We start from the raw sequence: 24,985 nt of genomic DNA, 5'->3' as shown, positions 1-24,985 counted from the left end.
AATGCAAAAAGCACTAAAAATGCCTTGGTGTGAATCAACCCTTAGATAAGTCCCCACTGACACCATTGATCTTTTAAACTATCTGTAAGGAGGTAATTCTTCCCAATGATCACAAGTGTAAGGACCATTCCTCTCACTGACCATCACACTAATGTATCATGAGTTGTAGATTTCTAATTTTTAGCAGGGGCTCCCTGAGACCGGAGAACTATTTCAAGGGTTCCTCTGTGTTGAAAAGGTTGCGAAAGGCTGATCTAGATGATCAAAGGGTTAAATGTGTGCCTTACAGTGCTTGGTGCATTCACTGTGATGTGCTTTTACTACGGGATGCACGGTTTTTTATTCCCTGCTTCGCAGGGGGGAAAAAACGGCACATCCCCACTGGCAGGACAGAACTCTGTATTGTTTACATTCATAGAGCTCTGTCCTGTCATCCTCTTTGCCGATCATCAGGGATTAGCGGTCAATTATTGGCTGAGACTCTCTAATTGGCTTATGCTGTGCGTAATCACAGCACAGCTAGCGCAGTAAACGCATGCATGTGTGGCCCCTACCAGGAAGTGTCGGATTTCGTATCTAGTACACAATCCAGCTCACAAGAGCCGATTTGCTGCCGGGAACACAAGGTTACCCAAAAACTGTTTAAATTGGGCAATTGCCTACAAGCCTTTATCTGGATCAGTCTGCTCTCTTCTCCCATTGCTCTCTTTGCATTCTCCTGGTTAGCATATTAGTACTGCAGCACAGCTGATTGGCTGCCAGTCCTCCCCCCTCCATCTTCCAGTCTAAGTGCTGCTGTACAGGGACTGCAGAAGGTCAAGTGTTGTTACTTAAACTGCTTGATTTAAAAAGAAATGTAATGATGTAGTAATATATGCAGATCTACATTAATTTGTGTCCTTTATGTATTCCTGGAAGTCAGTGTTAAGGGTCTCTAGTGAATACTTTGGATTCTTCATGCATCCCCTTTCTGTTATGCTCTAAGAAAAGCTATAGACAACTTTAGTCTGGAGAGAGCGAAGGGGATTTCCGTACCCGGTGACCAGGGCCAAATAGAGTTCATGATTTATTACACAGGCTACTTCTGCTTCAATTTAATCAGGTGATTTTACTCCATTATGACCATAATGACCTCATAAGTGGGAATTTTTTGGGTAACTTTCTCTACCCCTCTTTTTTTTTTTTTACTTTGTGCTACAGGATGCATACTTGCATATGGTTTACTTTGGCAAGGGTCCAGTCATTCCTTTCAACAGAGCTCTGCTCTCACTTCTGGACAATGGAACTCCCACCACATACTGTAAACCATAGTACAAATTAAACACACACTATGCTAAAATACTTGACTACGATTCCAGTATAGTCTTGCACACCACAATCTTAATAAACTTGTTTCCAAATATTTCAAATAATAGTAAAAGCCTACTATAAAGTAGAACATAGATCGTAGATGGGGTTTTTAAGTAAAAAAAAAAGTGGAATCATAGTATTTTTTATATTTTTAGACAACAGCATATATAAAAAGTTCCCATAGGCTTTAAAATAAAAAAAATAAAAAAACAAAGTTTGCATACTACAGCCCATTCAGTCCTTGGGTCCTTGGGGAACACCACTTCTGAACCGATTTCTGTAGGACAGGATAGACAGAGGAGGCAGCACTTCTGGACTAAGCCTAGTAAGTAGCTTTTGGAGGGCTAGCAATAATTTTTGTAAAAGTATACCTGCAACTTAATGCAGTATAAATGCATAAGGAAGAAAAATAAATGCATATAAATTAGCCTGGTTTTCACTACTGCAGTGCTTTCATGTACATTTTTTAAAAATACAGCATGATAAGGGATTATGCCCATTATTCCCACCTGCATAAGCTCTGCACCAGGATAGACCACGTGTTTGTTTGCTCTGCTTTTATTCCTCCTGTTTATAAAGTGTGTATTTGTGACACTGCCTGGTCGGATCACTTTTTGGTTCTCATCTCATTGGTGCAATCCCTATTATTAGACCATCTGTTTTACAGGTGACTGAATTAGTCTATTTTGAATGATCCCGTTCGGGGTAGAAAAGTAAAGAAGCAGACACTATATTATGAAAAGTATTGGGACACCTGCCTTTACACGTACATGAACTTTAACGGCATCCCAATCTTAGTCCATACGGGTTCAAGAGCCAGGCCTTCTCGTCCAACATCAGTGCCTGACCTCACTAATGCGCTTCTGGAAAAATGGTCAAACATTCCTATAGACACGCTCCTAAACCTTGTGGACAGCTTTCCCAGAAGAGCTGAAGCTGTTATAGTGCAAAGGGTGGGTCAAATTAATATTGAACCCTAGGTTTCCCAATACTTTTGGTAATATAGTGTATTTCCAAATGTTTTCAAGTTAACGCGATTCTCCTATCATCTTATGGGTGGCGCTTTAGGCGATTCTGCATGTCAACTGAATACAAATTTCATTTACAATTTAGCATGTAGAGTCGACATTGTGCACCTCAACAACAAACCCTATGTGTGGCACACAAACGGCAGCCAAATAGTGACTTACTCTCTTGTACAGAGGCAGCCAGGCTCTCCCTTAATTTACTGCTGACCACAAAGGGGGAAAAAACCTCTGATGGTTCTCTGACAAATTTTATATGCAAAAATATATAATTGGATTACTGATAGCTACTAAACTAATCTATAATAAAGGGTGTTGTAATGTTGTAAAGGGTTCTATTTGCCCATTCATCTATAGCCTCTGACTCCTGAATCTAGCATTATATTAACAGGCAGTCCAGGTTGTTTAATTTTTTTGTGGTTTATTCCTGCATTGAAAAACCAGACTGGACTACTTAAAATTCTAACCTGCGAGGCAATGCCCACATATCCTAGCTCCTACCCTTTCAAATTCTCTGGCTGTCTGGGACAGGGTATGGAACAACACGCATTTTATTTCATCTTTCCACACATTGGCCCCTCTGTTCACCAATCCCACTTTCATACATGGTTTGAACCCAAAGGCTTTTTGATGGTGGCTGAACAAGGGCCTATATAAAATAGTTCACTTTATACCACTCAGAGACCCATTCAGTCTACAACAGTGCCGCAAAAAATTAACCACTTGACACCCGCGCTATAGCCAAATGATGGCTACAGCGCGGACCTCCTTTGCCGGGACGACGTCTATTGACGTCGTCCCGTGCACGAGCGGCCTGCGCGCCCCCTGAGGGGCGCGCGCGGCACGCTCTGTGATCGGCGAGTCTATAAGACTCGCCTGATCACGGATCCGAGCAAGGGGTCGATCCCGACCCCTTACCACGTGATCAGCTGTCAGATAATGACAGCTGATCATGTGATACAACGGAGCCGGTAATTGTCTATTATTCCTCCTCGCGCTGACAGCGCGAGGAGAAAAAAAAATTGTCACTGGCGGCTGTGATCGGGACATCAGTCCCGATCACGACGAGCTTACTATTGCCCACCTGCCACCCAGCAGTGCCCACAGTGCCACACAGCAGTGCCCACAGTGCCACACATCAGTGCCCACAGTGCCACCCACAATCTGCCTCAACAATGGTGCTGCACCCCTGTGCCACATATCCATGCCCATCAGTGTCATCTACCAGTGCCCATCGGTGCCCATCAGTGCTGCCCATCAGTGCCCAGCAGTGCCACCTATCAGAGCCACCTATCAGTGCCACCTATCAGTGCCCATCAGTCCCATCTATCAGTGGTACCTATCAGTGCCCCTTAGTGCCACCCATCCGTGCCACCCATCTGTGCCATCTTATCTGTGCCCATCTTTGCCCATCAGTACCGCCTTATCTGTGCCCATCAGTACTGCCTTATCTGTGCCTATCTGTGCCACCTTATCTGTGCCTATTAGTGCCGCCTTAACTATGCCTATCAGTGCCCACCAGTGCAGCCTATCAGTGCCCACCAGTGCAGCCTATCAGTGCGCCTCATCCGCGCACTTCAATGAAGGAGAAAAATGACCTGTTTGCAAAATTTTATAACAAACTATTAAACATGATTTTTTAATTTTTTTTATTTTGCATCTTTTTTTGTTTGTTTAGCAAAAAATAAAACTCCCAGCTGTAATTAAATACCACCAAAAGAAAGCTCTATTTGTGGGAAAAAAAATGATAAAAATTTCATTTGGGTACAGTGTTGTATGGCCGCGCAATTGTCATTCAAAGTGCATCAGCGCCGAAAGCTGAAAATTGGTCTGGTTAGGAGTGGAGTTTAAGTGCCCAGTAAGCAAGTGGTTAAAGGTGCCTGCATCGAAAACCTTTCAGTTCTACAAAATGTCTAATTTCTTATGCTCCCTGGGCCTGATATAACTTATGGTGCCAAAGTTAACCTATATGAGAAATGGTGTATTCAAGACATGGGTCAGAGAAAAGGGAACTGTACCACATATGGGCTTTTAATTACCTTAACAGACAAATTCCCTTACATGAGGGAGTAGAATACTGATTTGGTATCTGAGAGGGAACTCAAACACTGGCATTGTTCTATAAAGACATTCTAAAAGTATCTTTGACTGAAGCAAATGTGAAGGTCCTGGTCAGATGGTATCTGGTTCCCTACCGAATTTCAAAACTTTACCTGGCTTCCCCCTTATTACGTTTTAGGGTCTTTCACTCATATGGTACTTATGGTACTATGTATCATGTCTGGTGGCCATGCCCCACACTATGGGGTTCTGGAACAGAGTCTTTGCATTATTGAGATTCAGGTTAGAGGAGTTCTGGTACCACACAGACACCACATATTGCTTTTCTGAACTAACCACTTCTCGAACTATGCAAACATGTATATTCTTTATACATCTTTATTCAGCTAAGTTTACCATAGTCAGATCATGGATGTACCCATCTCTATGCTTAAGCAAAAGGTTTCTTGGATCATGCTTAATGAAAAACTAGCTAGCATAATCAATGATACCAGTAAACATATTGAAAAGGAGATGGGCTCATTATGTGCATATCAATATTTAATTGTCATAGTTTTTCTTATGGCAGTTGCTATGGTTATTATGCTATTCTCTTGTCCTCTGGGTTTCCCCTATGACCCTTTATTTTCTTCTTCTTTTGCCCTTTTCCTGTTCTGGTACCGTATTCTTTTCTCTGTTCATTTTCTTGTGTATTACTCTGTGCAGATCGTAGAGATGGTTATTGTTGCTAATGGTTGTTCCCTTTTGATAACCATGCTGACCCTTAGATCTTTAGGTCAAAGATTTAAAGGATGTACCAATTTGTGTTTTATTTGACTTCAATGTATGGATAATGCTAAATTGTCAGAAGATAGTTGTAACCATGTTACTTATGTTTTTTTGTTTCCTTTCATGATTCACTCCATTTCTGTACATTGGATAGTTCTCTGGTTTTGTAATATTCAATAAACACTTTGAAAGAAAAAAAATGATTGAAAGTAAAAGTACAGCATGCTGCACTCCCAAAGGCAAGCTCACAGCCCAAGAACTCATAAGGTGGCTTTTAAAGTATGCTCTGTATGAATTAAGTTCCACCATAGCCAGATTCCTGTGCAGAACCAACTGAATATATCAACTTTCATCACCTGCTAGTCCTTAAACCTGAGCTCTACCCAAAAGGGGAAGCTATGCTTGTTTGCACCCTGCCCCCCTCCATTGCCACATTTGGCACTTTTTGGGAGGGGGGTATCTGGTTTTGACACTTACGGATAAGATCGCTGTACGGCGATCAACATTTATGGCCCTCCTCCTCCTTCCCCCTGCTGCATTTTGGGACACACAGAGGTCCCAGAAGACAGCAGGGCCATTCAGAAACCTCAGTGCAGCTCACGGGCTTGGGCTAGGGGTGCCAACATCGTGGGATGTCCTTATATTAAAAGTCAGTCGCTACAGTATTTGTAGCTGCTGACGTTTAATTTTTAGTTTTTTTTACAGACTGGAACTCTTCTTTAAAGACCATCAAGTAAACAAGTAAAAGTGACAGGAAACACTGACCAGCAACTATCTAGAAGGGATCCCCAGTAAAGGGGCCTACTCTCCTCCACAGGCAAACTTAGGCCGCGTACACACGCGGGGACTGTTCGCTCAACTTTGTCCGCTGAACAGTGTTTCAGCGGACAGTCCGCTCGTGTGTGGGCTTTCAGCGGACAGTTTCAGCGAACAGTCTGCTGAACAAGGTTTTTCGGAATTTCCAAAAAACTGTCCGCTGAAACCTTGTTTCAGCGAACAGTCCCCTCGTGTGTAGGCTTGTTCGTCAAACAAAGTTCCGCGCATGCTCAGAAAGAATTTATACGCCGAAGGTTGCATTGCAGTGTATAGGACGTCGTTTTCTAGTCCCGTCGTACGTGCCGTTCACGTCATCGCGCACGGTTTCAGCAAACTGTTCGTACGTCGTGTGTGGCCATGTCCGTCCATGCTAATTTTGAGCGGACTGTCCGCTGAAACTGTTTGACTAACAAAGTTGAGCGAACAGTCCCCGCGTGTGTACGCGGCATTACATCTGTTTTGCCCTCCTCTGGTCTTTACTATGGGAAGCTCCTGCACAGAGGCAAAGTTTCGCACTAGATTACTGCACAGATCTGGAAGAATACAAAAAGCACACAAGACCACACTTGTACTTGTGCAATATTTGCTTTTTCTGGAGTTCAGTTTTAATATTTAGGTATGTGATTTTTTGATAGCACTCTCCTAGTTAGCTGCTAGGTTAGGTACATTTAGTTATTTGGCTATTATGTGTTATCCAAATCTGGCTGCAAAAGTGGAAATATACTCCTTCAAAAGATTTTAGTAGTAATTTAAAAAAAGAAAAGTAATTCACGTGGAAACATCTGTCTTAACTGCCTGATATTCTTCCTGTCCAATGTTAATTCTATTGTGGGTACTGCCGCATTGCATAACTGAACCACCAAGGTAAAGTGTGGTTATGTTGTGTAATGTTTCCTTTGTATGGTTTAAATAGATAAAGCCTTTCTAGCTAAAGTCCTAGATAAAGCTTGAGTTTAGTTAAAAGTAATGTACTGATGTATATCATGCTGTGCAGGTTGATGGATTGTGTAGAATTCTTTACTGTAAGGCTCCCCTGTCCTTCTCCCACTGCTAAACTTCCATTGCTATGGTGGGTAACAGCTTCAGGTCTCTAGGCTCAGCTGCACTAAGGTGATCTGATGGGGACACAGCCCCTGTTTTCCTCTTCTCCTCCATTAAAAGGGAACAAAACTGTATCTGAGCACCACACCCATCCATCTATGACTTCATGCAGTGGCGTAACTAGAACCTTCAGGGCCCCGCTGCAAGATACCACAAAGGACCCCCCCCCCACCCCGACTGAGGCCCTTCTCTGAGCCCGGTTGCGGAATGCTAGAGCCAATATAATTTTTTTAATAATTTTTTAGGAGCTCTTTTGGGTTCACACACAGTTAACCATGCCTCAGTTATGAAAGAACAGAGTCAGTGATCGGTACGGACACTGTCTCTATTCATTAGGACACAGAAAGTGCCAGTAAATAACACATTTATCGACCCCTTCCCCGCTTTTCATCCTGACAGCATCCCCTGCAGTGGCCATCAGGAGAGGGGGGAAGTTGGCAGAGCTGCGGGAGAAAGGGGGTAGGAGAGAGCACAGCGGGGCAGCAGAGCAGACAGGTGGTAACCAGAAAGAAGCTGAGATAGGAGGAGCGGCGGAGCGGCTGCATACAGAGGAACCGATTTCTCAATTTTCCACCTGCAGCCACTAAATGTCATGCGGGAGGAAGAAGAGAATAAACGGGCATTCGGTGGTTGTGGGAGGTAAATGGAGAGATCAGTTCCTCTGTATGTGGCCACCCCACCGCTCCTCCTATCCAGGAGTACAGGAGAGCAGCATAAGCCCCATGGAGCATGGGGCTGGGTGGCAATTGCGACCCCTGTAGGTACACCCCTGGCTTCAGACTTTCTTTTGTTGTGATGCTTCTATCTTAAGTAAGGGTAGATAATTCATGTAGCATTTATTTCCTGGACTCCATCTTCCCTTAGGCCAGGCATGCAGGCAGGAGGGTGTGCTTAGCTGAGAAAGTGCCCTCTCTCTCCTCCAAATGAAAGAAAAAATGCCATGAAGACTTATAGGATGTTTGATGTTTTAGCTTGGCTCTGGAAATGTGAAAACTAGTAAATATAATATACTTTCATAGGCTCTGTTCATTTCATTCTGCAGAAAGTGAGCAGACATGGCCTGCTCTGATCAGCAGAGGATCAGTGGACAGATCCCCTACGGATCAAAACTGAGTCCATCCAGTGTGAAAGGGGTAAGGCCACTTCTGTTGCTTACTTCTGCTGCTAGGGAAGCCTGTTGGTGGACTGGTATGTCCTTGGTACAGGACTCCCTGTGGCTATCTTAGTGGAGCCTTGTGTTCTGATTGGAAACTGAATTCTCCCAAGATTAGGGGTGGTCATCTTAGACACAGGAAGGCTTTATTGCAGTTTAGTGCAGGCAAAGGCCCCTGATATTGTCTGATCCCTGTGCATGCAAACCCCAGCCACATGCTATCCACTGGTTACTGCACAAATTCTCTTTTCAGTAAAGCTGGATATCCCATACAGCAGCAATCCCTCAGTACCATACCTCCCAACTTTTTGAGATGGAAACAAGGGACACTTATTAGCAAAAGAATGTAGTCATAGGACACACACCCTGCCACGCCCCCTTAAAGGAGAATTATACAAACAAAAATGATTAGTTAAACCCACTAGTGATTTTTTAACCACTACTATTCCTTTATATTGGCTTTGGAAATTTACAAATGCATTCATTTAGAAATTGGATGAAAGGTTTAGCACTGGGAAGCACTTTTTTAAAAAGTGCATTTTATATACAACTATATAGATCAGACCAAAATGAAGGACAAATGAGAAGGAAAGAGGGACAGGGGGACATTGTTCTGAATCAGGGACAGTCCCTCGAAATTAGGGACAGTTGGGATCTATGCTTAGTACTGATGAGATGAAGACCTCTGGCTGCAACAGTGAAGATATCCTGTCATTCACCCTCCTTTCCCTCTCTGGTCCATTCACAAAACTCCATGTAATTAGAATGTGAATGGACAAGGTAATATCTGTCACCCCCCCCCCCCCCCATCCATTCACAGAATGCTTTACATTTTGTGAAAGAATATGAGTTTTATGAATTGAAGAAAAGGAAGAGAGGCAAGGGAGGGTCAATGATGGGATCCTTTGCTGTCACAGCTGCTGCCTCTCAGTCATCGCAGGCAGGACCGTCTTTAAGGCAGGGCAAAAGGGGCAGCTGCCCTGGGCCCTGTCATTGTTGTGGGGCCCAAAGCAGCTGCCCTGAAGTCTTAGTCCTGTGCTGTGTCCCGATATCTCAGAGTGAAGAGCTGCTACTAATGCTGCCCAGCTTTGCCCTATTGTCGTGTACAGATAACTCAACTGCAAACCCTGTATTTACATGTAAATAACCATCATTCATATGTAAATAATGGCAGCATTCATGTGTAAATAGCAATGCCATTCATATGTAAATAGCTGAGGCCAGTAGCATTGATACATAAATAAAGGCAGCATTCATATGTATAACATGCCCCCTGCAGTGAGGAGAAGGTGTGCTGTAACCTACAGCAACCAATCAGTGAGCAGTATTACTGTACAGTAATCTCTAGCAACCAATCAACAAGCAGAAATCATGTGCTGTAACCTCTAGCAACTAATCAGTGAGCCTTAATGTGTGCTGTAACCTCTAGCAACCAGTCAGAAAGCAGTAATGATATGCTGTAACCTCTAGCAACCAATCGCAATCGCTGCCTGAGCTGATACCGTAAACTGATTTTTAGTCTAGCTGCTATTTATTGTATCTCTCAGAGCAGGTGGAGAGGGACATTGCATGGGAACATTTTTTGTCCAATCAATATTAAAGATGGCCCTGATCGCAGTACAGAAAGATCGCTATTGTTTACAGGATCCAGATTCACTGAAATAAGAATTATACAGCAACTAGCATAGGATACTCATCATTAGAGGTACAATATTTGACTAGTAAATAAAATAGGTGTCAAAAACATGCTAAAATATAGAAGCACAGTTTGCAGGGTTAAGCTATACGCCTAGGTCAAAATTACAACCTCTGCTAACTAGAGTTTTGCTGCTGCATTGCAATGTTGTTCATATATAAGTGAATAGGTTTTCATAAAAAGTTCATAAACCTCTTTAAAACCGTGCAGGATCTTCACTTTGTAATCTTTCACTGCTGTGAAACATTATTCATTTATTTTACTAAGTAAAAAGCTTTCCCTAAGCAGTTTGCTGATCTTGTCAGCATGATGCCATGTTGTGTCTCCTCATGTACAGCAGGTGGCAGCATTGTGGCTTTTGAAGACCACTTTTTTTTTCTTCTTTTTTTTTGAATGTAAATTCCCCTATATAGGAATCCCCTCCTTCTACATATAAAACAGCTGCTGAGATGTCTGTTACTCAGTTTGGGGCATGAAGCATCCACTGATGAGTCTTCAGGAAACACAAGAGTCCAAGACAAGTGTATTCCCTATTATTACTACTGGAATTTAGAGCTGCCAAAGAAATCCTGCGATTTGCAGCCCAACTGGAATATTATTAAGCTAATTCAAAGGAATTGCTATTTGAAGCTCCATCACAGGGCCTGGCACACAAATATCTTATACAGAGTCTTACCCTTATACTCTGTGTTAAAGCAGGACCCTAATTATGTCTGGAGGTCTGGGAGCACCCACTGTGACCAAAGTCATAGGATGTATCATCTATTTGCAGATCATGTCCGCCTATGGTAAATTATTTGTATTTTAGTAGAAATTATTAATGTTATTATTATTACTATTTATTTTATATTCTCTTGGCTATTCACAGCTGCAGTCTTACTACTGAGACAGGTATTTTAAAAGACATAGAGGTCATGATTTTAATTGTATTGTTGGAATGCCTCCATTGTCTTTATATATTCAATTTTCATTTTCAAATTTGAATATTTTGTAGTAATATAATACTCTGGCTAAATTGTGTTCAATGTCTATCTGAGCAATTCATTCTGGTCTACATATCAAAATTCCAATATTATTTCATAAAAGAACATTACATTGGAAGCTCACAACTATTTTCTTTATATAGTAATTTTTTATTTAAATTGTAATATTTTGTATATAACAATAGATGTCTGTTTGTGCTATTCATTGATGCTATTGTACAAATCATGATATCAGTATTATTTGATAGGAGAACAATACATTGGTGGCAGACCTCTGTTGTCCATATTGTCTTGTTTCTGAACATCCTCATTCATATATAAGAATCCTTTAAGACAAAATAACACCCAGATTGTTGTATGAATGATTAGTGTAGAATGAAATGTCTTTTTTGGAATAATGGAAGAACTAAGGTATAATTCTAACCTTTTGTATTCCATTGTCAGAATGGTAGATCATTGTCATGCTCTTTGTATGTGACAGGCGAGGTGGCGTGTATACTAACTAGCTCATTATGTCTTCCACAGCCCGTACCAAAGACATCACTCTTACAGAGCCTAACTCTATAATCAAAGCTGAGATCGGGGACAAGCTTCTTATCACATGTTTAGGCACCAAATGCCAGAATCCGGTCTTCACCTGGGCTTCCCTGTCCGACAATCCGTTAAGTGGTGCAGTTGTCAATGATGGACAAATATCTGTCCTGACTATGAAGATCAGCAGTGAGAATCTTGACATGTATGGTTCCTATCGGTGTACTGTGCATTGTGATAATCCTCCTGCGGAAAAGAGCTTCAAGGTGATAGCTTACTGTAAGTATTGAATACAAACTCAAAGTGATGTTAAGCTCTGGTTTTGAAAAATAAAATTCTATTCAAGTATATATTCTTATTGCACAATCATACCTTGTATTGTTCTCAACCTCCTCCAAATTTGTTGCTTCTGTGATCCAACTTCCTATGAGAGGATGGCTACATTCGTCCTCTATGGTCTTGCTGTATGTAGGAATGTAGCCATCCTCTCTTTCTTGCTCCCAAGATGGACATAGGTCTAGGGAATATGAAATTTGTAGCGTGCATAGAGCAGTACACATGACCACAACTAATGGGCATAGAGGGGGGGGGGGATCATAGGTTTGGGTACAGGGCCATTAAGTAGTCGATGTGCATGAAACTGATTATTTTTAGAGAGAAAGGATATTGTTTAGTATTACTTTAATTAAATCATTGCAAATATACAAATACTTATGTTTGGATGACTGACAGATAGAAGACACTTTTAAAATATTCCACAATGATAAAAATGTAAAAGACTATGTGAAAGTAGTGGCACCTGCTTCAGAACCCCTCAAAACCTTTAGCTATCAGCAACCGTTCTGTATATTAGTCATCTTCTTATATATGACTTGCTTTAATGAGAACAGCAGGCATGAACCTGAAGCTGGAGATCTCCTTTAAATCATTATAGCAGAAGTATTTGTGTGGAAACATCTGTCTTTAACGGTCAGTGCTCTTCCTGCACAATGTGCGTTCAATTGTAGGTACTAGTGCAATGCTTGAATTAACCGCCAGTAACGGTATTGGGTGTGGTTATAACAGTCATCACATTGTGTAACTTCTCCTATGTAAAATCTAAACCAAACCACTGATGCCTATGCCTTGCCTAGGAGTGATATGAGCTCAGTCTGTTTAGCCCTGACAGTATATTGCGTGTCTGAATAATATTTTAAAGCCATATCCATGGTGAAAATTGTTATCATATTAAATAACCACGTCATACCACGTCTCGGATGTTTTTAAAATTTGCATAGCATGGAGATACATTAAACTGCAAGAAAGTAATACTGAAATTTGTGAAAAAAGATAATAACATAACGCAATCAAACCCAAAAACTGCTAAAAGTGCTGGTGTGCATTAATACATGGGCAAAAAAATATCAACCAAATGTAAATGGTATAAATTGAGCAAGCATGTAACCAGTGAAAGTTTTTGGGTTTGATTGCACGGTGTTATTATCTTATTTAACATATTTTGACTCTTGTCATGAACAGCAGCATCAAGCTTACAACTATTTTTTAGTTTATGCAGCACGGTGATTTACTGTTTCAATACTAAAACGTATTGCACCAATCAGCTGTCAGTTTTTTCTTAAACTACACTGGAAAATTGTCAACTCTGAATGCTATAAGCAACAGTTATGCCCTGTACCCACGGTCGAAAATTCAGACGGAAAAGGTCCGATCGGATTATATTGTCAGAAAATCCGATCATGTGTGGGCTCTATCGGACTTTTTTCTGTCGGAAATTCAGACGGAAAAAATTTGAGAGCAGGATCTAAAATTTTCCGACAAAAGAATCCGATCTGACTTTTTCCGATCATTTGTAGAGAATTCTGATCGGACAAAGTACCACGCATGATCAGATTAAATTACAAGACCAAAGCTATTGGCTACTAGCCTCTGCATAGTCCCCTCGCACGCAACGAACGTCACCACGTTCCGAACGATCGGATTTTCCAACAACTTTATCCGACAGCGTGTATGCAACACCAGTTTCGGACAAAATCCGTCAGAAAAAACCAGACGGATTTTGTGGTCAGAATGTCCGACCGTGTGTACAAGGCATTATAGTTTTTTGCTCAGATTTTTATGGATACGGCTTTTAGCGTGTAGCTTTACCTTACAGATGTTCTTTGCTTACTTCATTCTAACTATGCAATAAATGTCATTGCAGCATTTCCTAAGCCTATCTTGACCATCTCATCTCTTATTGCTGGAGAACAGTCACGTATCAACTGTACCATTCCTAATGCCTATCCATTTCACATGGTTGATGCCCGGATCTTGATTGATGAGACGACCGTGGCTGAGTATAAGATTTCAGATGAGGATTCAGAAGCGCATGTACTGCACAATATCAGCCTGTCTCATAATTTAATGCTGACTGATAAAAATGAGGCACAAGAGGTTAAATGTGAAGCTGAACTACGATTTCAGGAAGAAGGAATTTACCCTATATTTTGGGATGCATTTATACAACTCAACCTTCTATGTGAGTAACCCAGGGGCATATTTCTGAACATGTGTAAGGAGTGTATATTATTTTTACAAGCATTTATATAGCACTGTCAGTTTATGCTGTTTATGTGTTATTACATATATTGCACATTCACAGTCCCTGCCCCAAGGAGCTTACAATCTAAGGTCCCTAACTCATATTCATACATACATTTACTAGGGCCAATTTAGACATTATCCAATTAACCTACCAGCATGCAGCATCTTCTCCCCCATGCGCGAACAAGACCAATGTAGGGGCCAAAGGCCCATATTGAACGTGTTGACACTGAGGGACAGTCCCCTGCCAGAGTGTGGGGAGCACCAACTGACAGAGGGTAGGGTGAGCAAGAGTGTTTCTTCTTTCCTTTCAATAAATTTTCAAATTCTGCAATATTCACTGGCCAGCATAGAGGAACATGCTCATCTAAAAGGATGCCGGGGTGGTGTTCTTTCACTTGGGCTCATCTTTTGTCAGCACTTGCTCTGAGTGTATCTGAATGGGTAGCTAGAAAGAGGGATATGGAGAGAATGGAATAAACTGTAGAAACAGGCATTGAGGAAATAAATGTAGATAAACACATTGTTTTTACTAACTTTTTGAACGGGCAACTGTTTTTAGAATTTCATAATTTATTTGCGCGGGTAGGGAGCCATTGTTCCCTTATCATACACGGTGACGAAAGGTACACAGAGTTTTAAAGCAACAGAATGACAAAATTAAAACTTAGCATATTTTTTTTTTACTCTTTAAAAGAAAACTAAACCTGCACTTACAAAAACCTGGGAAGTAGAGAAGATGTATGCAGAGTGTAAAATGTGCTGACCTCTAGGTCCCTATAGCCAGGTCCCCTACCAGTGTAATCTACTTCCACCTTCTGAGTCTTCTTTGGATGTCAGTTGTTGGCTTGACAATGTGGAGATGATAACAAAATTTGTGAACTAAAGCGCACCAAAACTTACAAAAGGCCGCTCCAGTGGGGACTGTGAACAGAGGCATGTCGTTTAAAAACTCCAGTCCAATCCTATCTTTGTGTAACTGAAATTCGAATTGTCCTTTTAAGGCTTGTAACATTATTTCACTATCTTATACCACTATTTTACACTTTTTTATTTTTTGCAGATCCTCCAGGAAAACCAACTATCACAGTTTTGCCTGGCACAAATGTGAACAAAGCAGAAAACATCTCCCTGACTTGTACATTTGAAAGTAGATCCCCAGCTAGTGTGCAGTGGGTGAAAGTGGATGAGGACAATGAACTGGTGATGAGCATTGATGACCAGGGAACTCTGACAATTCCAAATGCAAGGCCAGAAGATAGCGGGATGTACATCTGCCGTGTACAAAACAATGTAGGAAAAACATCTTCCCAAGTGCAGATCACTGTACAAGGTAAGACGGGAACTGAGAATATAACTGCTTGTAACTCAGCTAATGTTCCTACTGCTTTGTGACCGGTCAAATTTAGCATGGGCTCAATAGACCAGAGCCTACCAGTAAGGCTCCGTTCACACCTAGGTGTCCTGGATTGACCTAGGCAACCATGTCTTTAAAACCCTTGCTTTGTGCACTGGTGTGCAGTTATGTTGGAACAGGAAAAGGCCATCCCAAACTGTTCCCACAAAGTTAGGAGCATGAAATTGTCCAAAATGTCTTGGTATGCTGACACCTTAAGTGTTCCCTTCACTGGAACTGAGGAGCCAAGTCCAACCCCTGAAAAACAACCCCACACGTTGATCACCCCTCCACCAAATGATTTAGACCAGTGCAAAAAGAAAGGTCCATAAAGACATGGGTGAGTGAGTTTGGGGTGGAGGAACTTGACTGGCCTGCACAGAGTCCTGACCTCAACCCAATAGAACATCTGTGAGATGCATTAGAGCGTAGACTGCAAGCCAGGCCTTCTCATCCACAACAGTACCTTACCTCACAAATGTGCTTCTGGAAAAATGGTCAAACATTCCCATAGACACACTCCTAAGCCTTGTGGACAGCCTTCCCAGAAGAGTTGAAGCTGTTATAGCTGTAGAACATGGGCCAACTCAATTTTGAACCCTACAGACTAAGACTGGGATGCCAGTAAAGTTCATGTGTGTGTAAAGGTAGGCGTACCAATACTTTTGATAATATAGTGTACTTTAAAGCAGTCTTGTTAGATCATTAAAGTGTTTTCAAAGACTTTTCTTTTTACCTTAATGCATTCTCTGCCTTAAGGTAAAAAAACTTCTGTTATTAGGATCCCCCTTTATACTTACCTGAGCCCAATCTTGATCCAGCACTGTGCATAAGAGCAGTGGCTTTCTCCACTCTCTTCCTCCTCAAAGGGCAGATTGGTTGCAACAGGAGCCATTGGCTCCTGTTACTATCAATCAAATCCTGTGAGGAGGGAGTGGGGGGGGGGGGGGTAGGGCAAAGCCCCGCTGTCTATGTATATTGGCACAGGCAGCGGGGCTTAGGAGCAAACTTCTTTACCCCTTTAGAAAGCAGCTTGCTGGGGAAGGGGGTACTTGGCAAGTGGGAGGAGCCAGAAGCACTGGCAGGGAACCCCAGAAGAGGAGGACCGGGGCTTCTCTGTGTAAAACCATTGCACAGAGCAGGTAAGTATAACATTTTTGATATCTCAGGTCACTTTAATGCTTTGCAAGTACTGGCATCTGGGAACTAAAGGGTTGCTTTCACTATTGCTTGCTCCTATAACACTTAGTAGCTTTCACTATGCCACTTCAATTGTTAGCACAGCAGCCAACATCAGTCAGCGTATTGTGAAATTGGTCCTTTTGGTGCATTTGCTGAGTTAAGATGATATTTTGCAATGCAGCTGATTTACTAAAGGCAAATTGAATGCTCACTTTGCAAGGGAATGTGCCCCGGAGCTTAGTGAATGAAGTAAAGCGCTGCTGACTTTCATCATCCAATCATGTGCAAGCAGAAATGCTATTTTTTTTTCCTTGCATGTGATTGGGTCTTCTTTGCACTCACATTTCATTCGCTAAGCTCCGCTTGCAAATGCAACTTCCCTTGCCAAGTGAACAACCTTTTTTGACTTAAGAAATTTGACCCCAACGATTCACAATAGGGACTTACAAATTCAAGTCTTCTGTTTTGCACAATGCAAAAGAGCTGGAAAGGAAAGAAATGTGCAGTATAAAGTATAAGTAAATGTATAATTTGTAAAAAAGCTGGCATATGCTGTCTTGTGGAAATGTTATCTACTTTTTTCCAAGCCACTTAAGTATAACAATATATATATATTTTCTAGCTCTTCCAGAAAAACCTAAGTTGACCATATTTCCTACAACCAAAGTGCAAATTGGACAGTTTGTCACAATTGAATGCCTAGCTAATGAAATGAATGTGCATGTTACCTTGTGGAAGGTATTAAAAGATGAAGATACTGCCATTCTAGAAACAAATGGAAAATTAGTCATAAAAGAAGCAGACCCAATAGACACCGCCATATACAAGTGCACAGCTGAAAATGTTTATGGAGTTAGTGAAGCATCAGAATCACTCACAGTGGAATGTAAGTATGATTTATTGATACATAGAAGACCTACCTGTAATCATCAATATGTGTTTAGCTACTTAGGGTCCCATTTTGGACCATTTCACAGCACAGTATTACTGCAACGCATAAGAGACAACTGGCACTTTTCATGCATTATTGTAACAGAAAGGTGCTATGCGTTGTTCTAGTAAAAGTTGAAACTGCCTAAACGTGGGCTGGGACTAAATATTTGCTTTTTTTGTTAATATTCTAATTATCTGACTGGTTACATCTGTTCATTCATAACCTGTCCAGTCATCTATGTCTTGAATGTCATACTATTCAGACTTATATAGCATTAGACATTAATATTTTTTAAATTACAGACTCCATAGGTATGCATTTCCCAAAAGAGTCCAGTGACACACATTACATCGAATGAAGTCATTCTTATAGGAAAATTACTGTTCACTTTGCCATTCCTCTGAATAAAATCTAATTCATAATAAAATTTAAACATATGAATGTTATAATTTACCACCCTAATACAGCACTTAGGGTTGTCCATATACAACATTGTGTTCCACCATCAAGACTGTAAAGTATTTTAATCCTAATAGTTGTCTTAGTTTCCAAACTGTAGCCCGGTGGCCGGATGTGGCCCTTTGCTTGCTTTTGCCCAGCCCTATTCCTCCCATCGACACCAGCGAAAAGGCACAATTCCTCCCACTGACAAATACGATGTGGCTGAATTCCTTCTATTTACACCAAAGGTGGGGCACTATTCCTCCCAGTGACACCAACAATGAGGCACTGTTCCTCCCACAGACACCAAGGACGGGGCAGAATTCCTTCCATTGGCACCAAATATGGGGCACGAGTCATCCCACTGACACCAAAGATAGGGCATAGTTTATCCCAACTGGATGCCAGGACCTTTTCTACTCCCACAAAAAAGGTCCTGCACAGAAACGTGGTGTGTCTTTGGCTCTGTTTCACGGCTGAATTCAGGCAAAGATTTGGCCCTGATTCATCCCTGATACGGAGAACATGGACGCACAGCATTCCCGTGCGATCCACAGCCGGTTCCAGTGTGAAGCCACAATGTTTGTAGCTAATTTTCTAAATCAGTTAAACTAAAAAATGCTTTACAGTTTTATATAAATTATGATTTGAACATTTATTTCAAGGAAATATAAAACATTAATTATTGATCTCTTTTTTTTTTCAGATCCTCCAATTGAAATAGCTTTTACTTCTTCTGATGAGGAAGTGAATGAAGGAGGCGAAGTAACTTTGACATGTGCTTCAAAGGGATTCCCTGAACCCAGCTTCTTACTTTATCATTTGTTGCCATCAGGGGATAGAGATCTGCTTTCTGAAGGTCCAGTGGTCACATTGACAAATGTGACCAGTGGAGTTTATCAATGTGAAGCCACAAACTCGCTGGGCAGCAAGAAAGAAAAACTGGAGCTTAGAGTGAAATGTGAGTAGTGGCGGTGGTAATCCCAAAAAACATCCAGGCTAAGTTAGGTCAATGTACTTTTTACTGATTCCTTATATGCAATAAAGAGTTAGGCAAATGTGTTTTGAACACATTTGATTACATTACCTTACCTTATACATGAGCATGCAGGAAGATATATTTGTGAGTCCTCAAATGTGGTGGGAAAGCAAGTTGTAATTGTGCTGTAGCCTACTTAAAGATGATGTAAACCCTAACAATAAACATCTCTTATGCCGCGTACACACGACCGGGCTTTCTGGCAGACTAGGTCCAATGGTCTTCCCGACAGGCTTTCGGCAGTGTTCCGACGACCTTTTCAAACGAACAGACTTGGCCACACATGAACGGACTAAGTCTGTTCAAAAGTACATTCGTTTTGAACGTAAGACGGGTTTAAAAAAGGAAGTTCAATAGCCAGTAGCCAATAGCTTCCCTTGCTTCGTATTTATATAGATTTCAACCTGATCCAGGTTAAATATGTGATCCTATAAATTAGCTGAATCTTTATGAACAACTCATAAAAAATAAACAATAACTGCCCAAGTTACTGCATGAAATCTATCTATATATCTTTATCCACTGTGATACGGCTTTGTTGACCTAAAACAACATAAGAAGTTGAAAAACTGGGTTTATTTTAAAACTATTTAATTTTTTTATCTCAACAGTTCCGCCCAAGAATACACATATAACCATCACTCCATCAGCAGAGGTTAAAGAGGGAGATTCCATAGGCATCAAATGTGTTTCAGAAGCTTCTCCTGCTCCCAGACTTGCGCTGAAGCTGAAGACAGAAGATGGTGTGAGAGAGCTGGTATCAGAAGGTGGACAGTACCAGATTGCACATGTTGATATGACCCACAGCGGAATGTACATCTGTGAATCTATCAATGTTGCAGGGCAGCAACAAGTGGAGACCATGCTGTCCATACAAGGTGAGAAAGAAAGAAAACAAACATTATAACACATTTAATAAACTGCTAAGAGTAAGATAAGGTTAAAAGGTTCCACGTACAGTAAACCAACCAATAACAGTTCATTTTACAGAAGGCAGATTCTGGAAGGATGACATATGATAGGTTTTTGTGGGTAAATGCAATTTGTGTACTGTACTTTTTGCCTAAGATGCATTAGATATAGAAGAGTCTATCCAGAAATGATGTTCGAGTTAATGTACATCTAAGTTAGCATATAACTTCCACCAGTGCCTAACATGTGAGGCTACACTTTCAAGTATACAGAATCTTCTGTTTTTTAATGTGTATTTTTTTTTTCCTTACAGTTCCACCCAAGAATACAAATATAACCATCGCACCCTCAACAGAGGTTAGAGAGGGAGACTTCATCGACATTGTATGTGTTTCAGAAGCTTTTCCTGCTCCCAGACTTTCTCTGAAGGTGAGAACAGAAGGTGTGAGAGAGCTGGTATCAGAGGGTGGACGGTACCAAATTGCACACGCTAGCATGAAACACAGTGGGACATACATTTGTGAATCTACAAATATCGCAGGACAGCAACAAGTGGAGACCACACTGACCATACAAGGTGAGGAAAAAAGCAAACATTATAACGACGTATGCAATAAATCATAACTTATACAAATAAAATAATATAAGTAAAGTTATTAGATTCCAAGTGCAGTAACACAACCATTTTATTTTAGTGAAGGCAGATGATGGAAGGATGAGCTATGATAGGTTTTGTGGGTATTTGCACTTAGTATATTGTCCTTTGTACATATAGCATAACTGCATAAGTGCTGTTGCACACTGAGCCACTCTGCTCCTTTCAGCTAGGGATCCGTGAACAGAGCTGAACAGGACAGATGTCAGTTTCCTTTACTCTTGGGCCTGTTCAGTTTGTGTTTGCATTTACAGAGTGGATATGGGTGGACCCATCATAGCTCTATGGGCAGCTGTATGTAAACACACTTGTGTCTGTTTATAACAGGTTACCTCTGATCCATCATATTTAGGTCTGGAAAAACAGAAAAGGATAGACTCGGAGGTAGTGTAATCATACATGTTAGAGCTGCATGGAGCTTCCAATCAGGTCCGCCTGAAAAACTGAAAGGTGGACCTTATAGGAAAGCCCCTGTAAAAGGGCCCTTAGACAATGAAGACTATACCCACAAGTATAAGCTTTTAAAGATGGCATGTAGCATTCAGTAACCACTGCTTAACAGGTGAGGCTATACTTTTAATTTTACAGTCTTCTGTTTCTAAGGTATATATTTTTTTCTTTACAGTTCCGCCCAAAAAAACTGTTCTAACCATCAGCCCTTCACCAGTATTGAAAGAGGGAGAGAGTGGACACATCAGGTGTATATCAGAAGCTTTTCCTGCCCCCAGATTGGTGCTGAAAAAGCAGACAGAGGCAGGCCAAATTGAGCTAGAAGTGGAAAGTGGGGAGTACAGCTTTACACATGTTGCAATGGAGCATGCAGGCACCTATATATGTGAATCAACAAATGTAGCCGGGAAGCAAATAGCTGAGACCACAATGACTGTACAAGGTGAGAACTGAACATGTTTCATTTATATGCATCCTTAGTTTAGATATTGTGTCTTGTCTGTTCTGGTATTTGCAACACTGAACAAAAACTAAGCCCAAAAATTTGGTACAACAAAAGGAAGTGACCATTTTGTAAGCTACCCTTGCCTAGCTTAGTAATTTGTTTTTGCTCCTCCTGATTGATTGTGTTCGTTATTCTAACAGTTTTTTATATATATATATTTTTTTTTAATATAATTCAACAGCTCCACCAAAAAACACTTTTATATCAATCACTCCATCTTCAGTGGTGAAAGAGGGGGATGATGTAAAGATCCAGTGTATATCTGAAGCATATCCTTCCCCGTTGCTTGTTCTCATGGTGAAGTCAGAACATGGCCTCATTAGCCAGTTGGAATCTGAGGATGGATGGTACAATATCACAAAAGCAGAAGAGAAGAACACGGGAACATATATCTGTGAATCTAAAAATGTGGTTGGACAGCAAACAACAGAGGCCGTGCTGACTGTACAAAGTGAGTACCATGCAACATTCTAACTTGCATGATATGTTATGATAACTTATATACTAACCCAAAAACTGTTTAACATAGAATTTCAAAGGTTAACGCCAATAATTATTTTAAATGATGAGCTGGAGGTTGAATCATTAGGTGTACTGTAAATAGCTGGAAATGCAGGTGTAGAGACCCTGCATATATGCAGGATAAAAGCTGGTAGTTAATTCAACTCAGCATCTACCCGTGTTTGAAATGATAGTTATGGATGGACTGAACCTTTAAGGTTGTAGGGTAAATTATACAACACTCTAAGATATAACCTTGTGTATTATTAACCTCACAATTTTCTTCCAGTTCCACCACGAAACACCACAGTTGTGACTCCATCACAGAACATCACAGCAGGTGTTACTGTCACTATCACTTATGACATCATCCCACCTCCAGGTGAGAAGTGCCCTAAAGAGCTTCTTTCATGGCTTCCTTCCTATAAATCTACGCTAAGTGCTTCTAATATACTACTTTGCTGGCTTATTTATAGAATAGAAAGAGAAGAGCCCACACATAGGAAACCATGACTGATTCTAGAAGCTCAATCTGAGAAGCTGTTCAGAGAACATCTGCTAGAGTTTTGTTTAACAGCACACGTGTATCTGGTTTATAACACGGGAAGCAGTAAGCAGGGTCACAGCTATAGGGAGCGTCACAAGAAAACATAAGTTAGCCTATACTGTGTCATATAAATGACCAGTTCTGTGACCTTTCTTGAAACATTTTGCTCTTTGCTTCTGCTTTCTGTCTTTGCTGCAGTTATGTAGTATTGTTATATGGTTATATGTTATTTGGTTATCACACTCTAAGCAATGGAGGAGCCAATATACTTGTTTTCAAGTACATTTACTTTGAGGTGGATTGGGAGGAGAGTGGTTTAAGTTAGTGGCTTATCCACATAACTGTATGGGTGGCTTATCCCCATCACTGTTAGTGGGTGGCTGTATGGGTGGCTTATCCCCATCACTGTTAGTGGCTTATCCCCATCAATGTATACTTTTAGAAATTCCCTTGCTCGTTGAAAGCAAATTGCACTAAAAAGGAATACTTGCTAAATTCTTGGTGAAGTCTGCTACATATTTATTTAAAGCAACAGCTAGAATTGCTCTTAAATTTTCTATGTAACACTTCAACAATGGATTGAAGGATATTATTAGGTTTTCAAGAATGATGCTTTTCAGATGCTTTGTCAATGCTTGTAAATGCTTGCTGAGCCTACAGCTTAACATACTAGCACTTCTCATGCCAATGCATGTTTGAACTAGGCCTAAGTGTAATTTTTACTTATGTTTATTATTTTAAACCCTGATCATATTCCAATACAAGAAGGATAAGTATTTCATACTGACGTACTATGAACTAGCTATACAACAATATTTTGACATATTACTTCACTTCTAGTTTTAATCGTTAACTTTTATGCACTGCTATAACTTTCGTTCCTTGTAGCCACCAATTTATTAGCACAAATTAGTAAAAATATTGTCAAAAATACTGTGTGTGTGCTTGCTTTTCAATGGGCCTGTTTTACATATTTCATGTTTGTCTCTTTCATTTTAAAAAGATGCTTTCATAGAATTAGGCTTAAGTTACAGACTGGCATCCTATTCTGGGACAGCGTGTAGACAACTGCACAGATTCCCATGATGCATATAACTACTGAACCCGACCTCACTTTCTGTCTATAGAACCAGCATCTGTTGTTGTGCCAATGAATGCAACCCATTAGTCTTTGGCCTTGTTCCTGTCAATCTTTCTTACCATCCCCCACCTTGTCTCTTTTGCAGAGCGACAGCAAAGCCCAAGATTTGACTACGTGCCACCAGCAATAATTGGATCTGTAGTCCTTGTAACAGCTGGTTTTATAGGACTAATTGCTTATCATCTGAAGCAGGCGAAAGTACAAGGATCCTACAGTTTAGTAAAAGCATTGAGGAACAAAGTATGACTTTAGAAAACTGGATTTAATGGACGTCTTTAGATGCAGAGTGATATTACAATACTGTTGAAAAGGACCACAGTTTGTGGCAGAATAAAAGCGGAATCAGTCAAATGTTCACAGGGTTTTTTAAAAAAATTCAAAGTGCACTTGTGCTGGCCACAGCTTTGCCCAGGGATACATGAAATGAACAAGGGTGTGGCAACATAATATTTCAATGGACCTATCTTTAAAGAAAGACAAAGACTATAAAAGACAATTATTTAAGAGAGAAAGTATCTCTCATCTGAGACTGAATGGAGCTAACTTGTTAAAAATCACTGTTTGCACTTAGTTTTTTTTTCTATCCTGTATATATTTTTTGTTTGTGTGTTTTCTGTGTTTCTAGAAACTGTCTGTATTTAATTTAATATTACTTTGTTTTGTCTTGACTCTATTTTCACGTTTGTTTTATGTGGTGGAGATGTGTTACGTGAGTGGAATATTAATTTTCCCGTTTAACTACAGAGGACTAAAGAGACTCCAGCCTTCTTTTGTTGGCATTGAAATGAAAGAGCTAAATATATGGAAGGATCAAACCCGGAATGGATAGAATGGGTATTATGTCACCGGGGGTGCAAAAGGAAAAAATACTGTTATAGTTCTAAGCAGAGAAGAAATTACTGTGAATGATTAATCTATTATGCGTGTTCCGTACATCGAAAAGTTCCTTTTTAAAAAGATGAACATTAGGCTAGGAGAGTGCACTGTGAAGTATGATTTTCTTGAACGGTGGTTCTGAACTACAAGATAACAATTTATAAAGCTTTACAAAAGATTATGGGTACAGACTAAAGCATATGAACACTTATTTTGAATAATTATTGCAATGTCTACTTTACAGTACATTTTTATATAATTCACATTTTTCTATGATTGCTCTTGTGTATATATTGTATTAAATATATAGATTTAAAGATTAAACAAGTGGGGCCCTCA

General features: G+C 40.5%; 1 protein-coding gene and 1 long non-coding RNA gene across 3 annotated transcripts in view; one reads left to right on the top strand and one right to left on the bottom strand.

Moving 5' to 3' along the window:
• LOC143928140 (uncharacterized) overlaps positions 1 to 12,031 on the bottom strand; it is a 25,184-nt gene extending 13,153 nt beyond the window's left edge. The window contains exon 1 of the long non-coding RNA XR_013262376.1: positions 11,857 to 12,031. This is a non-coding gene — a long non-coding RNA (uncharacterized LOC143928140). The remainder of the gene's footprint in view (positions 1 to 11,856) is intronic.
• On the top strand, positions 10,418 to 24,985 carry VCAM1 (vascular cell adhesion molecule 1). Of its 2 annotated transcripts, XM_077452818.1 has the most exons (12): positions 10,418 to 10,758; positions 11,479 to 11,763; positions 13,685 to 14,002; positions 15,131 to 15,400; positions 17,268 to 17,531; positions 18,727 to 18,981; positions 19,671 to 19,937; positions 20,285 to 20,548; positions 21,252 to 21,518; positions 21,763 to 22,032; positions 22,372 to 22,464; positions 23,856 to 24,985. In XM_077452818.1, the coding sequence occupies exons 1-12, from the start codon at positions 10,680 to 10,682 to the stop codon at positions 24,014 to 24,016; spliced, it is 2,793 nt and encodes a 930-aa protein (XP_077308944.1). In that variant the 5' UTR covers positions 10,418 to 10,679; the 3' UTR covers positions 24,017 to 24,985. The 2 variants fall into 2 exon arrangements, with proteins under 2 accessions (XP_077308944.1, XP_077308945.1); XM_077452819.1 differs by lacking the exon at positions 22,372 to 22,464.

The sequence above is a fragment of the Lithobates pipiens genome, unplaced genomic scaffold, assembly GCF_037356315.1.
Source record: "Lithobates pipiens isolate NorthernLeopardFrog02 unplaced genomic scaffold, aLitPip1_a1.2 Scaffold_23, whole genome shotgun sequence".
NCBI lineage: Eukaryota > Metazoa > Chordata > Amphibia > Anura > Ranidae > Lithobates > Lithobates pipiens.
This window is presented reverse-complemented; position numbering and strand designations above follow the sequence as displayed.